General features: G+C 36.5%; 4 protein-coding genes and 1 long non-coding RNA gene across 6 annotated transcripts; 2 read left to right on the forward strand and 3 right to left on the reverse strand.

The window, feature by feature from the left end:
- Positions 1-108: 108 nt before the first annotated feature.
- On the reverse strand, positions 109-3,622 carry LOC128875532 (uncharacterized). Its single transcript, XR_008456836.1, has 3 exons — positions 3,428-3,622; positions 171-3,339; positions 109-123 (listed from the first exon to the last, which is right to left on the reverse strand). It is a non-coding gene; the product is annotated as an uncharacterized LOC128875532 (long non-coding RNA).
- Positions 3,623-6,372: 2,750 nt separating this feature from the next.
- On the reverse strand, positions 6,373-8,102 carry LOC128875528 (DDRGK domain-containing protein 1). The gene is made up of 2 exons (XM_054121168.1): positions 7,942-8,102; positions 6,373-7,609 (listed from the first exon to the last, which is right to left on the reverse strand). Exons 1-2 carry the CDS (start codon positions 8,093-8,095, stop codon positions 6,816-6,818), a joined length of 948 nt encoding a protein of 315 aa, XP_053977143.1. The 5' UTR covers positions 8,096-8,102; the 3' UTR covers positions 6,373-6,815.
- LOC128875530 (transmembrane emp24 domain-containing protein eca) lies at positions 8,094-9,451 on the forward strand. Its single transcript, XM_054121169.1, has 4 exons — positions 8,094-8,339; positions 8,461-8,681; positions 8,813-8,959; positions 9,033-9,451. The coding sequence occupies exons 1-4, from the start codon at positions 8,207-8,209 to the stop codon at positions 9,180-9,182; spliced, it is 651 nt and encodes a 216-aa protein (XP_053977144.1). The 5' UTR covers positions 8,094-8,206; the 3' UTR covers positions 9,183-9,451.
- Positions 9,452-10,005: 554 nt separating this feature from the next.
- LOC128875531 (uncharacterized) lies at positions 10,006-11,598 on the forward strand. Of its 2 annotated transcripts, XM_054121171.1 has the most exons (3): positions 10,006-10,098; positions 10,184-10,252; positions 10,342-11,598. In XM_054121171.1, exon 3 carries the CDS (start codon positions 10,396-10,398, stop codon positions 10,972-10,974), a length of 579 nt encoding a protein of 192 aa, XP_053977146.1. In that variant the 5' UTR covers positions 10,006-10,098; positions 10,184-10,252; positions 10,342-10,395; the 3' UTR covers positions 10,975-11,598. The 2 variants fall into 2 exon arrangements, with proteins under 2 accessions (XP_053977146.1, XP_053977145.1); XM_054121170.1 differs by having other exon boundaries at positions 10,029-10,045; positions 10,184-11,598.
- Positions 11,599-12,032: 434 nt separating this feature from the next.
- Positions 12,033-14,764, reverse strand: LOC128875527 (fibroblast growth factor receptor substrate 2). The gene is made up of 3 exons (XM_054121167.1): positions 14,578-14,764; positions 13,819-13,992; positions 12,033-13,744 (listed from the first exon to the last, which is right to left on the reverse strand). The coding sequence occupies exons 1-3, from the start codon at positions 14,647-14,649 to the stop codon at positions 12,311-12,313; spliced, it is 1,680 nt and encodes a 559-aa protein (XP_053977142.1). The 5' UTR covers positions 14,650-14,764; the 3' UTR covers positions 12,033-12,310.
- Positions 14,765-15,294: the final 530 nt, after the last annotated feature.

The raw sequence follows: 15,294 nt of genomic DNA on the forward strand, positions 1-15,294 counted from the left end.
ACCCCGCTTCGGAGTGAATCAGTCTCATGCAGGGAATGGTTACCTTAGATGTGTATCCTAGAATCTAAAACTAATATTTTTTACCACTTTTGAGGCCTTTCTTAGTCCTCTAGCTTAAAATGACTTACATTAGTTCTCTAGAGAGCGAATGGTTATTCTACACGTGTGACGTTATAAAGATTCTTCGGTAAAGAATGTAATAAAACAAAAAACTGATCGAATTAAAATCTCGTGGAAATGCAATCCAGGGAGTCGAGAAGGCTATTTAGTTCATTATACCCCTCGGGACTGGTCTTTCCAGCTCTCAATAATAAGAGCAATCCCGAGCGAAGTATAGGGATCGTTACACCCCGATAATAGCAATGGTTAGAAACAAAAGAAGTTCATGCATATGCAATATACATACCTACTGCATGTATCAGTTTTTATAAATTTCTCAAAGACTCTCACTGGTGGTCATATTACCAGAAATGAAATACTCAAGCTATACCGATGGCGATGAAATTAACACAATTCCACAACAATTAAAACTTAAATGAAAGTGTGTCCTCATTTTAGAAAATAGGATATGTTTTCATCTAAGTTTCAATTATTATCGAATCGTGTTAATTGCGTCACGTGTATATGAAAATATTTTATATATATTTGCATTTGTGCAAGTTCTCGCAGATTTCCCCGTGTATTCATTTGCATAAATACACCCCAAAGCTCAACTATAAAAACTATCCCCTAAACTATAACCAGTCTACGTCCAAACGCACGTACCATTATCTATAGCATTTCAAGCCCTAGTACCGCGCAAAATCGAACCAAAAACCAACAGTCGAGCTTCGGAATGTCCCCTTCGCAGGACGAAGGTTTCTCCATTTATAGAACGGAATCGTCTAGGAATCGCGAAAAAAGGACCTCGAACTAGCCCCTCCTTTTTCCGAATGATCCCTGTTCGCGAACGAAAGCTCGCGAGCAATGCACCTTAAAAGAGATCAGCCTGTCGCCGTTAGGACAAAAGCTCACCGGTGTGTTTCAGCCTCGAAATAGCAGCGTCGGGACGTCGACTCTCGGGTATCTCGCGTTCCACGGTGCAACGACACTTTTCCTTTCTTCGTCCTCGTCTTCGTCCTCTTCTTCGTGGCGTCGCACACGATTCTTCGAAAATAAATACTTCCCACGCGGCGAATGCCCACGAATCGAATAAATAAATAAATAAAAAAATAATAAGAGGTAAATGAAAAGGCGCGGGGGGTCGTGCACGAGGTGCGAGTTCGACGCTGCTCCTCCCCCGACCCTCCAACCCACAGAGGACCGTCCAAGTCGACGCGCTTTCAACGACTGCTTGCGCTCGTTCTACCCCGAGACACCGCGAACCTCTCGCACTGGAGCTTTTTTTTGTACCCTTCCGCGCGGCTGCTTTCCCCACCGCCCAGACTTTCCCCTACTATTTTCTCCGAGTTTGGGAGGCGATGAGATTTCGATATACTTTACGGGCTTTCCAGGAGTTTCATCGTTTTCGAGGTGTACTGGTGGTGCTCGCTGATTATTTCGAACGATGAATTTGCTCATTTTATGGTTTGGATATTGGAGATGGGCGGGTTCAGATGTTGCCGAGGGTTCTCCTGGTTATTTTTAACGTTCTGATGGTTTTAGAAAATCTTCGACGTCGACAGTGAATTTTTAAGCATTTTCTGAACATTTTCTTTCGGTTTCTTCTCGAGCTTTTTTTTTATATTTCTTCGTAGGTTTTCCAAGAGTTGAGTATCCAGGAATCTTTGATCATTTATGAGGTGTCTATCTTGTTTCTTAACGTTTTGATGGTTCTAGAAAATCTTCGATGTCGACAATGAATTTTCAAGCATTTTCTGAACATTTTTTTTTCGGTTTCTTCTTGAGCTTTTTTTATATTTCTTCGTAGGTTTTCCAAGAGTTGAGTATCCAGGAATCTTTGATCGTTTCTGAGGTGTTTATCTTCTTTCTTGTTTATTTTTATTAACTCTGAATGTTTCGATGGAAAATTTCGAAATACAGTCTGTCTGACTCAAAGTGGATTCAGACGTGGTCTGACCATGGCGGAATAATCCACTGAAATGCTTCACGAGGAAATACGAGACCATTCGAAGTAAAGTGTACAAGCCTGCAAGGTGTACACAAAAATGTCGAAAATACCTGATGCTTCTTTTCCAAAGAAGCAGTATGCCTTATTATTCTATTCCAGTACTTACTATTTGCATCTACTTTGGCACTAAATTGAAGCATAGATGAATAAACCACAAGAAGAATAGTAAAAAAATAAAATCGGCATGATTATTTTGTCGATAGAGGATCCATCTGACGTGCTTCAAAGTGAGTTCATTCAATTCCATTCAATAGAGGTTCTGACTCAGAGTGGATTCAGACTTGTCTGATCGTGACGGAAGAATCCACTGGAATGCTTCGAGAGGAAATACGAGACCATTCGAAATAAAGTGTACAAGCCTGCAAGGTGTACAGTGTACACGTACACAAAACTATAAAGAATCTTCTCGTGTGATACTTCATCTAAGTGTCGACAGGGTGATAATTGTTATACATTCATTACAACGCGTCGCATCCCAAGTGTCTGCTCAGACATCCAGTCGAGCTATTTTTTCCGAGTTCTTCGTCTTTGTTCCGTCGTGGGATGCGTATCCGCCGGAACTAGTCCACGATTTACTTTTTTTTTCCACTATAGTGACTCGTCGGTGCCTCGGGTTAACATTCTCTTCGACCGGAAATCGCGGCTAAAATTCCTACCAGTCGAATTATCTCTCATTAATCGTAACAAAAATCGTATCGAATCGAGCTAAACGAATTACAACGAAACGACTGAATCGAATCGAACGAATTTAAAATGAATTTAATTTCATCCAATTACTAAAATTACTATCGTAAAAATGGTAGAATTTCATAATCGATCTCTATCCACTCGTAATCGTGTCAATTCGTCGAGATACAATCAACACCCTCCAATCGCAATGGCGCACATCTTTATTCGTACGAAAATCTTATTTGTTAACATTGTTGAATTACCACGAGTTACCCCACCGACCAAGTTTGTATTACAGACGCCATTCTAATTTAAATCTCGCCACGAGAGAAGTTCTCGGATCCTCGATACGCGATTATTTTCAAAACGAATGGCGCCTGCAACCATTAAACCGCGATATCGCCGGATGTCGCGTTCCCTTTGAAGCCACGCGTCAGCAAATGTGCATGTCGATGAAGCTTTGCTTGTTCTTGAAGATCGGACCCCAGGAATTGTACTTGTCGCCCTTCTTCGGCGAGTTCTGCTGATTATCGGACATCGTGGCTCCAGTCTTACCCTTCCTGCGTATTTAAAAATTGTAAAATTACATTAAAATCTAATTGAATTCTTTTTTAGACAGGGAAAAGGGGGTCGAGTTTCATTAAATACCTGACGTCCTGGTAGGCTGCCTTTATGACGGATTGTGGGATGTTCGTGTGCACCATTTTAGTTTCTTTTGTAATCCCTCGACCTTGCCCAGTAATCTACAAAATGTCCCTTTGCCCTTCTAACGACGATTTGAACCGATTTGAGTTGTTCTACGCTATTTCTACGTTGATGCTATTGGACTCTCTTTTTTACCACCTTTAAAAGTAATATAATACAGTCGTAAATGTAGGTTTAGGTTACTTCTTCAGGAGGGATACTCACTCTATGGCACGTGATGCAGGTGAACCAGAACCAACAGTTCTAGACGATTTCCAGCGTTACCTCGTCGACTCCCCTTGCGAGTTCGGAGGTTTTTCGCGAGTCTGTGCAAAAAAAAAAAATAACAAGTACAGTTGGAAAGAAATAAAAATTGATTCCGACCACTTTGTCAATTTACAGAATAAGTACCCTCCAAAATCAATGGCTTGCCGGCCTATTACAACTTAATTAATAATTGTACCAGACTTTGAACAGTGTTTTAATTTATTCGACAATATTCGTTTATTATAAATCAAAAAATATACTTATCATTACGAAATGATGACGTGGAGAGTACGAAGACTCTTTCAAAAATAATAATAATATAAAGAATACAGAAATAATAATTTCCTGGTACTCGCGTATTCGCAGAAATATTACATGTATCAGAGTATCTAATTAGCATATTTATTCAATCTTTCAGTAAAAATTTCACTATTAACAAATTACATCGTCTAATATTAAGCGAAATTCAACACGCGACAAAAAGTTGCTAATAATAATTCAAAGGCGGGTACCGACTAGAAAATTATGAACATCGCTGCCCCAAGTTGCAGGGCAATCGCAATCGTAATTACGGAAGGAAAAAAAAATGAAGTCACCGTGCAAAAAACCGTAACCGCGCAAAAACCCGTTTTCACGCTCACCTGACACTGGGCAAGAACGTCGGGGAGTTGCCTTGGCAGTCTAAGACTTTGCACCTCATCGACACATGCGTCTTCTCGATCACAGCTAAACACCACACGCGTTCTTCTTAGAATTCGCAAGAATTGCGACGACTTCGATTCCGTATCGACGGATTCGACTCGATTGCCCGAATGGAGGAGGAATTTGGAAACTGGAGGAGTTCGGAATCGTCGCTACAAGGCCTTCTGGAAGACTGTTCTCCAGGGACTCCGCCAGCTCTTACATAGTCTCTGGGGGCCCCCTTCCTCGAGCGTCGATCGACGATATCGAGTGGGGATCGATCACAATATCTTCGATCGCATCATAAGAGATTTTCAATTGGTCACGTAGTTGCAAAATACGAGTGTGCCTGTGGTATGATCGTACAGCACAAGATTAAATGAAATTTGGGAGTCCTCCCACCTTAAAAAGAAGACAATGTTTAGTAAATTCATAATGCATGATCGATGATACTTCTCTGATTTATTTCGAAGTTGATTCATTTTTCTGTTCTTTATTTTTTTTGAAACATTTGGGAATTGAATAACGAGGATAAAAATACTATTCATTTTCAGTGTGATCGTGGAGCACAAGATTAAATGAAATTTGGGAGTCCTCCCGCCTTAAAAAGAAGACAATGTTTAGTAGATTCATAATGCATGATTGATGATACTTCTCTGATTTATTTCGAAGTTGATTTACTATTCTGTTTATTTTTTTGAAACATTTGAGAATTACGGAGATAATAATACTATTCATGTTCAGTTGAATTGTTTTTATTAACAGAAGGAGTAGTACTTCACTTTTGTATATGTAATAATATTGTACCATTTGTTAATATTTACTGGAACTTCGACGTCAATTCATCCTAAATTTCGCGTTTCCTTTATGACTTATTTTCCTCGTATCGCCGTAATTTCAATAATTAGATCATCAACCTGTTTACTTCGGTAAAGTTACACGCATTAGTAATGTACATTACTTACCGAAGTGGACTTGTTGTTCAAACCGGGAAAATTTATGTCACAAATTTTCCACGAACTAAACTAGAACTAATTACCTATTTGCCTCTGACAAATAAGACTCTCGGAAGCTTAATTAATTCATTTCATGAAAACATGGGTGGAGTAAATCAAAGATGCTCAATTTATCTTTGATTTTTTTTTTGTGTTTTTTAAAATTTTATCTCAATTTCCTTCCAAGGAGGATAAGTACGGCACACGATTGTGATAATCACGTTTTACTTTTCAATCGCATTTTTTAAAGCTTCGAAATAACAAAGTTATAGGATATTTTCAAGAACGTGTTTTGGTGGCTCGAGGGCACCATCCGACAGGTTTGAACGTGTTTACTTGGAAATTGTATTTTTCAAACTGGTTGAGGAGATTTCTCTAGAAGGAACAAATATTTAGTTTTGAATTTTTATAGTACAATTTCAGATATACTGTTTCTAATATAAAAAAAAAAGAGAAATTTAACTAAAATTTTGTAAGTTCATAAAGCAATCATTGAACAATAATAATAATACTGAAGACGATTGTAACAAGACAATCTTTTTAAGTGGTTAAAAAATATTTGAAATAAACCTAACATTTTTTAATTCATCTCTTTTTATTTCGTTCCTCGATTAAATAAATTCGAGTGAAAAAAACAATTACAAAGCCCCAAGGAGATTTGACAGATGACCACACTCTTAGATGCAACATTTGATTTGATACCTCAAATCGAAGAAATATTTTTGTTATCAACAATCCCCAACCACCGTCTGATATCGCAATTCAGTCCTTGTCGGCGGAGCCGTGCCCAACGAAATAAATTATACATTCATAGAAAAATAAAATATAAGTCGTGTAGCTTGCAACTAAAGGCAAACTAGAATCTGATGCAACATCGTTTCTCGGTGTCGTCAGGTTGTTTCTTTTCGACAACCGAAATATTTTGATGAAAGTAGGGTATGGTTGGTATTTTAATCAAATAATAGATGAAAATAAAATGTATTGTTTAATAATTTATTTTAAACGTTTATTCCGCCGAATTGTTATCGAGATAATAAAAAAAGCTTGACGTAAATAAGTTTTATATTTTATTTACAGTTAAATAAAATTATAATATTTCATAACAAGTGGAGTATAAATAAAACTGTGTTTATACATGATAATTCTGCTTCTCTAGAATATACACTTCTTATTGGATGGTTCACATTATGGATAAATTTCTTACAGTATATTTATTTGATAATTAATCAAAAATGATATGCTCGTTCTGTATGAACAGTACATATCTGAATAGTCTTTATTTATTTCCCTCAAAAGAAAGGGTTAAAAGGTATTTACAAGCAATTAAATATTTTAACTTTAAATATTTGAATCGCTTGTAAATACGAATAAAATAAATGTAATTTTGTAATTGCACTAGAAGCGTGTATCTATCTAGCCTCCACTATGCTTGATTTGGACTCTGGATTTAGATTTATTAAACGATTGGAATTTTCGGCCAATTCGACGATGCTGACCCTACCTCGCTGTTTCATGAACTTCGCGACATCCTCGAGTTCTTGCTGAGAGATATAAATAAATTTTCCTCGATCGTCGATTACGCCTGTTAAGCTACCATTAGTTTGTAGCTCTTGAATTCTGTCTATAATGCTTGCTGTTTTCAAGTTAAAGATTGCAGCCAGATCTTCCAGGATTACTACTTTATTTTTTTTAATATATTCAACAAATCCTTGCAATAAATTTTCTTCGTCTTCCTGTTGCTCCTTGTCATATCCTTCATCCTCTATGCTAAATGCTTCTTTCATTTTTAAATATTCTTCATAGTCTCTCTTTTCCTTCTCCTCTCTTGCTTTCTTTTCTGCTTCTTCCTGTCGCAATTCCTCCTCATGCTCCTTCTGGGATTCTTTATCCCTCTGTTCCTGCAACAACTGATCCCTCTTCCTACGCTCCTCTCTGTCCCGTTCAGCTTGCTCTCGTTGTTCCTTCCTCTCTGCTTTTGCTGCTAACTTTGCCCGCTTCTTGGTACCTATCTTCTGATCAGATATATCTGGTTTTTCATCCGCTTCGTCGTTGCCTTCATTTCCAGATGCATCTTCATCATCATTTACTTGTGAAACAACATTTGTTTGCATACGACGTCTAGCATTTCTCTGACCTGCTGCTCGTCTCACTGGTCTGCCTTGCGGGGCTCTCTCTGGTACATTAGTTTGTTTCTTCCGCGTAGCTATAATATATATTCAAAAGAATGAATGTCTAACATCTTCTCAAGAGTCAAACATTCAACGTATAAGGGATGGATAAAATTCTATCATGGTATATCTATTTATCATTTATTGTTTGAACAAAATTTTACCTATTCCTGCACAATCTATAAGCAACTAATAATAACGCATGTTTTTGTCAGAATTGTATAACAATTGTATAATTGTAAACATTCTGACAAAAATTGTGAAAACATGTTTCAATATGGATTTTGAGGTTAGAAATTTAGTCGTAACGAAGAAAGTATCTTTTTATTATGCAGAAGGAGTTACAACAGATAGGAGAAGAACATACCGGATCTTCGTCCTAGGAACACCGTACAAACGACGATTAAAAGAAGAATTACACCTGCAATAGAGCCTAAGAGAGTGACGTCCATTTTTGTTTTTCTAAAATTGTCTTTATCGAGGAAGGTGATATCGATAATGTTCAGTGGCGCCGCCTGCATATATTTCACATATTGTTTTCGAAGGTGACGTGTGCTGTGTACGGTCTCAGATAGAATTTTGCCCATAATTTAAGTTTTTATGTGCTGTCACAGCACAGCGTGTAAATAATCATGTTAAAACACGGAAGTATACTCCTCATCTTTCTGTGCATGCTCGAATATGGCACAGGCCTTTATTTTCACATTGCTGAAACCGAGAGAAAGTGTTTCATCGAGGAGATTCCAGACGAGACGACAGTTTTGGGTACGTTAAATGTATCGTTAATACGTGTCGATGGGAACGTCAATTGTTCTGACTCGATTGCACGTTTCATCGTACTTTCACTTATTCCCTTATCATCGTACCTCTCTTATTCCCTTTCTAGTGAATTATAAGGTTGAGATCTATGACCCGAGAACCGGCGGATTCATGCCCAGCAGTCCAGGTATGGGAATGCACGTGGAAGTTCGCGATCCAGACGACAAGATGATTCTTTCCAGAGTCTACAGTTCAGAGGGACGATTTTCTTTCACCTCTCACACACCTGGCGAACATGTTATCTGCTTGTATTCCAACAGCAGTTCTTGGTTCAGTGGCACTCAATTGGTATGAGAACACAATCTTTACTTACGCTAAATAATAGTTTGTACAGCTCCATGCCATTGTTGTTTGATATACATGGTATTTGCATCTACTGTAATAACATTTGATTTAATTACAATCATTTCATTATTCAGAGAGTACATCTGGATATTCAAGTGGGTGAACACGCAATTGATTATGCCAATATAGCCCAGAAGGAAACGTTGTCAGAGTTACAATTGAGAATACGTCAACTTCTTGATCAATTAGAACAGATAACCAAGGAACAAAACTACCAAAGGGTGACTGATTACTTTTTAATGTTCAGTTCTATTTAAATGTCAATTATATTTTAATCTTTTGCTTCTTCCTTAGTATCGAGAAGAACGGTTTAGGCAAACATCTGAGAGTACGCACCGGCGTGTATTCTGGTGGTCCCTTACACAATCTGTGGTCTTGTTAATCATGGGTGCATGGCAAATAAGACACTTGAAGAGTTTCTTCGAAGCAAAGAAATTAGTATAAGATCAAAATCAATTATGTTTAGGGTATTAGTCATCTTAAAGTTTCCTTTGTCAACATATGAGACTCTTATAATTTATTTTAAAAAGGTGTAAGCATTAAATGGTTCTATTTTCATGAACTTTTGTCATTTCTGCGTACGATACTTTGGGCGTGTCCAAGCATGCTCATTGATCAATGTATTCATACAAAACGATCAATTTTTCAGTATAATAGATTCAGTGTATGGTGTAATTTTTCATAGGAATAAAATTGCTGTAATTTTTACGAAATTTGTTCGTTTCTTTGTATATTCGACACAATTCTCTTACATAATACGTTCGTAGTTTTATAGATAAAACAATAAAGACGCACAAAGCAACAATAAATAGTTAACTTATATAAGGAGACATAAGACAGTACATATTCAATTTGAAGAAAACGTAATATGTAAAAATATAGAAATATCACAAAAAGGTGTCAGATGACGCTATAGCCATCTAGCGGTGAATGTCGTACTAAATTTGTTGTATATAAATCAATAATTATTATATTTTGTAGGGGATATGTAGATTTCTACAATTTTAATACTGGTGGCTGCTCCATCTTAGAGGAAACTGCTCAAGTTTGTCGTAAAATAGTTATTAGTTTCTACCGCTAGATGGCGCCCTTAAAAAAATTGGTGGTACTATCTTACTGTAAAAATTGAGAACTATTCCACGACAAACTTGAGCGCTCTTCTTTTAGATGGCGCCACTAAAAAAATCGGTGACTCCATCTAACGATAGAAATTAAGAACTATTCCACGACAAACTTGGGCTGTTTTCTCTTAGATGGCACCACTAGGAATAAAATTGTAAGGATCTGTACAACCCTCTCAAAATATAGTAGGAGTACAATTTACTTAGTTTATTCACTATATTAGGCAAACAATACATTCGTAATTATACTATAAGCGTTCTAATATTGAAATTCAGCTATAAACTTATTTTACATTAAAAGTATGCTATTTATGTAACGTATAGGTTAGACGAAAACGGCATTAGGGCAATTCCAAACATGTGTGCATCCGTTTGCATCTTCACGTGAAAGTGGTATGCTGCTAGAAAACTTTGTGTTTATTAGCACAAACTAATTGTACACGAAGGATTTAATCAGACTTATTACTAACAATGATAAATAGAGGAGAAGACGACGTGTAGTTGAAGATTAAACAAGAACAGAAGATAGTTTCATCATGTTTTCATTACGACAGCTATTTCAACTTGGCACGCGACTCAGTTTTATGAGAGAACCTGTGAATTTACATTGGTTGGCATCGATTTCACGAGAAAAGGTCGATATCAATCGTCGTGAAAGAATATTTGTTAGAATGAAAACGAATGTCTGCGAATCGTCTCAAACAATCAACGAAGAACCTACTAAGAAGCCGCTGGGCAAGCTTGAAGGGAAACTCAAGTTAGCATTTACCTGTAAACGTTGTTCTCACAGAAATAACAATATAATATCAAAGCTGGCATATGAAAAGGGGGTGGTTATAGTACGATGTAATGGTTGCAAAAATAACCATTTAATAGCAGACCATCTTGGATGGTTCACAGAGATGAAAGCTTATAGGAACATTGAAAGACTTTTGGCAGCAAAGGGGGAGACTGTTACAAAAATACTGAATGACGTTGAAGGATATGTGGAGGTTGTTCCCAAAGAAAAATCGTATTTTTCAGAGTATGTAGAAGAAGAAGGACATCTCATGGAAAAGAAAAAAAGTGAAATATGTATAGAAAAGAAAAATTATGAAAGTTCTGGGGATAAGTAGGATGGAAATTGTTTAGGCAATTTATAAATACTTCTAAATTTATTGTATACTGTTTATAATCTATATTACGTTCAACTTACAAATATATGTGTAAAAAAGCAATATCGGATATGTTTGGTCGATATCGAGACTTAAAAATTTATTTTTCATTCAGCATAATTACTAGAAAAAATAGTTTATATTTTTATAGTATGCTTATTTTTATTTTGTTTTTAATCATATAAAATGTAAACAATACTTCTAATATGTACAATTTGGTAAAAGATATATATTCTCAAAACAAAGTTTCTCAGATCTTACAAAAATTCTACAAGACTTGCCTCTTCTTGCTACGTAACTGTCTCTGAAAACAGCTTGATTTTATTATCAAGTGTAATCTCAATCAAATTTAAATGGCTGACCTTGGCACATGTTTTAAAAATTACTATATATGGCAAGTTTTAATAGACAAATTGTTCAATGTTTGTTGTGTAAATATGTATTAAGAAATGGATATGTATAATACATATTTTATAAAACTATGTTTCATTAACAATAAAATCTGTGAAACATAGTTAAATCCTTTATAAATGTGTATATATAATACATATATATGTATATAAAATATATAGTATTGGAAACAGACGGAATGACTTATTGCTTTTTCCTTATTTTGTATATATAGACTCTGCAGTTTGAGAAATTAATGTTAAAACTTGAAAGTTAAACATCTTACAACAAAGGCGCAACTTTGATTAAAGTTACAGTACCGCTATGATAAGGGACTAATAATAGATATAATAATAATATTAAAACTTTCTAAGTACACCAGATAATGTAATAACATGCAAATTTAATTTCTAGACACTGCAACAATTTTATAAAACTTAGCTGGATTGTGCTATTAAACTATATTTTACGATATAAGGCACCTATATCTTTTTTATTGCAATCAGTCATTTTTACGTTTTTAAAAAACTAATGCTGAATTTGTTCGGAACTCATCATATCGATAAATTTAATCGTAATATTTACTGGTTAATATATTCAAAATTATTTGAATGCGTAAAATCATTTTGTTTTTAAAATAATTATTCCTATACAATTGACAATGATCAATAAGACTAGTGGTTGTTAACCTAATCTTTGCAGAAAATAAATGTCATTTCACTCCTACACGTTTATAACGAAATTATAAAATATCAGCATTTAACTTTTTCGTTCGCGAGAAAAAGGTAGGAATGAACTTATTCTAGTCATAACATAGACTAGAATTATTATTATTATTTTAAAGAACGAGAATCTCCAAATTAAATATAGTTAATATATTTACGGAGTTGAAATTTTCGAGAATTTTTTATACACATTTTGGTTTTGATACTATTGCATATTCACTATTATTATAGACTGTATGCTTTGGACCCATTGTGCTATTAGCAGGAGCAGGCTTGGAATGATTTGTTTTCTTTCTAATAACACCATATCCAAGATGGCTATCATCTGCTAATCTAACAGCAGACATATCTTCAACAATATCATAATTAGACCATGCAGTGTCAACCACGGAACTATTTAAGGAAACATTGGAATGTGAATTTTGCGACGCGCTGTTAAAGTTTCCGAATTTATACGCACTTTTTTGACTCAGCTTACTCGCTGACCCGAAGTGTTCTAATTTATCGTAATCAGATTCCTCGTTAGATTTGCAAGATATGTGATTAATCGACTCTGCCACTGAATTATCCGTAATACTAGACTTACTCTTTGTAGAGTTCTGAGATGACAAAATAGGCATCATTGTTTCGTACTGGAAATCGTCCTCATTTTCTTTATCTTTGTCGCTATGTAATAAGGAAGTTGGTCTCTCCGTGTGATGTATGTTGTCTATACCGTGTGTTTTCCAAGCGTTATTTCTTACTTCTACTAGATCGTACGGGTGTCTCTCGTCGTCATCAAGTATCGAACTACCTATCGATTTCTGTGATAGATCAGGTGAATTATCTAGATTCAATGTTTTGTACTCTGCACACGTAGGTGAGTCTGATATTTCAGAATCTGTATTTTTCTTGTCTAACAAGCCCGTGAAAACATATTTTCGTGGCGGCTTTGCAGGCTTAGATTTCATGAGAGACAAAGAAGGTTTAGTAGATAAACTGGTATCTAAATTCGACGAAGAGTTCGATTGCTTTTGAGAATTTTGCGAAGATGAGAAATCAATGTCAATTAAATTGGCAGAACTATTTGGAGAAAGGGGTAACGCAGCTCTGGAACCAGCTTCCATAGCCAAGGCCGCGTGGTACTGAGCATCATTGCAATCGATACTCGGAATACCTTCTTCGTTCATTAATTTCTTCATTGATCTCATTTTCGCGTACATGCATCGAAAAATTTCCTGTTGACTGCTGTGTTCCAGACGAAAGGAACCCTCACCAGATTCACATTTTCTTCCTGCTTCAAAAATGAACTTGCCATCTTTGTAACCATATCTTCTGATGTAGCGATACGGCCACGTGAATAACACTATATCTCCGTCCATTAATTTCATATCAACCGCAGCTACTACAAGAGTATAATTCCTATTTTCCAAACCACATCGTTTAGATGCATCTGTCTCTGCAACTTTCACAGAAAACACTCCCTCCCCGCTGGTACAGTACAAATCATTATTTTCTTCTATAGTCTGGTTAGAAACACTGTCTTTAAAAGCTACTAACTGAAACGCGGTAATCCAATAACTCATATCTGATTCAGAGTAGCATCCAAAGTAATGGATCCCTGATTTTGTCACTACCTATATACGAAATCAGAGATGAATATAAAAGTGTTAAATCACACTCTTTGTACGCAAAGGTACTTTTTACTTACGGTAAACACGTGTGATTGGTTACTAGGTGCAATTTTGATGCACGCATCTAATGTAATGATGCGTGGACTATGCAACTGCAATACAGCCTCCTCCTGGTTGTCATAAATTTCTACGCGTTTGATCCCATAGTTGCTGGTTCTGAACAATTGGCAGAACCTTTTGTGCCATGTTTTCTATAACAGAACAACATCAGAGATTTACAACTTTGATAGTTTAATATTGGAAACATTTTATTGATGTACAGAGTGTATCGTAACATGTGGTTGTGAATCTGACAAGGCTTAGAATATTTGAAAAGTTGAAGAACTCTATAATATGGCAATTCAAGGCTTGTAGATGGGAAAGAGATGACACAAAAATGATACTAAGACTAAATAGAGTACATGTATATATATATATATATGTTTTCCATTGCTTTAGTGTTTCCAATACAGTGTAGAAGTGAGTATCACATCTCATACGATACACTCAGTGTCGATCAAAGTGTGATCAAACATTTCAGGGTCATGTGTCTCATAAACTTCAAAGCATCGACGTGAATAAAGAGTGACGTGTGTCACGGTCGAGCTAGTTAGTACACACTAGAAATGTCTGCAGCTTTGTAGGTTATTCCTCGAGGACGATTACGGATAAATAAACAGTTGGATCTTTCCACGATCCTGTCAACCAAGACAATAAGAAAAGGAGAGACCACGAAAGGTAAACGTTCGTCGATGGATCACGAAAACGTAGAACCGCAGTTCCTGTTGTTAACCAACCTTCAGTTGGCCTAGCATGCCCTGCGGTGGTAACAGGAGAATTCCTTGCAACAGAGGTTCCTCGGGCTCCATAGTATCCGCGGAACATCAGCAACCTCCTCGTGTTTGCACTAGGTGCGCGCCTTTGTCCCCCCGTGTAATTTCGAAAAACGGAATTTTTCCACTTTCACTCCCACTTTTTTTCAGCGCGTTCTATTCCTCTCACTGGCTCGCCTTTGGTGGTCTTCGCTTTCAGCTGGATCGTTAACGACGTTTCTGACAGTTTTCACGAACACGTTCAGCCCATCGCAACGTGCGGTGCTTGACATTGCACGAAAGGTTTGGAGCCCGACGTCAACGTCGACCAGATTTCCGGGAGAAAAATCGTCCGTCTCCGTGTGTGCGTGTCGCGCGCGAGGCGTACGTGCACGAGACGTATGGTCGCTGCATGGGCTCCTCGACTAGCGATGGGATCAAATACCTTGCAAGTAGCTTCCTAGGGATGGAATTAAGTGCAATAAGTTCTAACAGTCGGTATTTGCATTGCGAACTTGGATTTTAATTATTAGAATTAAAGAAAATAAATTGAACTTTTATTATACTTATTTATTAAAGTGAAAAAAGGAAGAAATAAAATATACGATAATTATATGAAAGAAAGAAATGTAGACATTGGAAACACGCATGTTTATAATGCTTGCTGTCTTTGAGTTCAAGATTGCAGCCAGATCTTCCAGG

This window comes from Hylaeus volcanicus, chromosome 4 (genome assembly GCF_026283585.1).
Source record: "Hylaeus volcanicus isolate JK05 chromosome 4, UHH_iyHylVolc1.0_haploid, whole genome shotgun sequence".
NCBI lineage: Eukaryota > Metazoa > Arthropoda > Insecta > Hymenoptera > Colletidae > Hylaeus > Hylaeus volcanicus.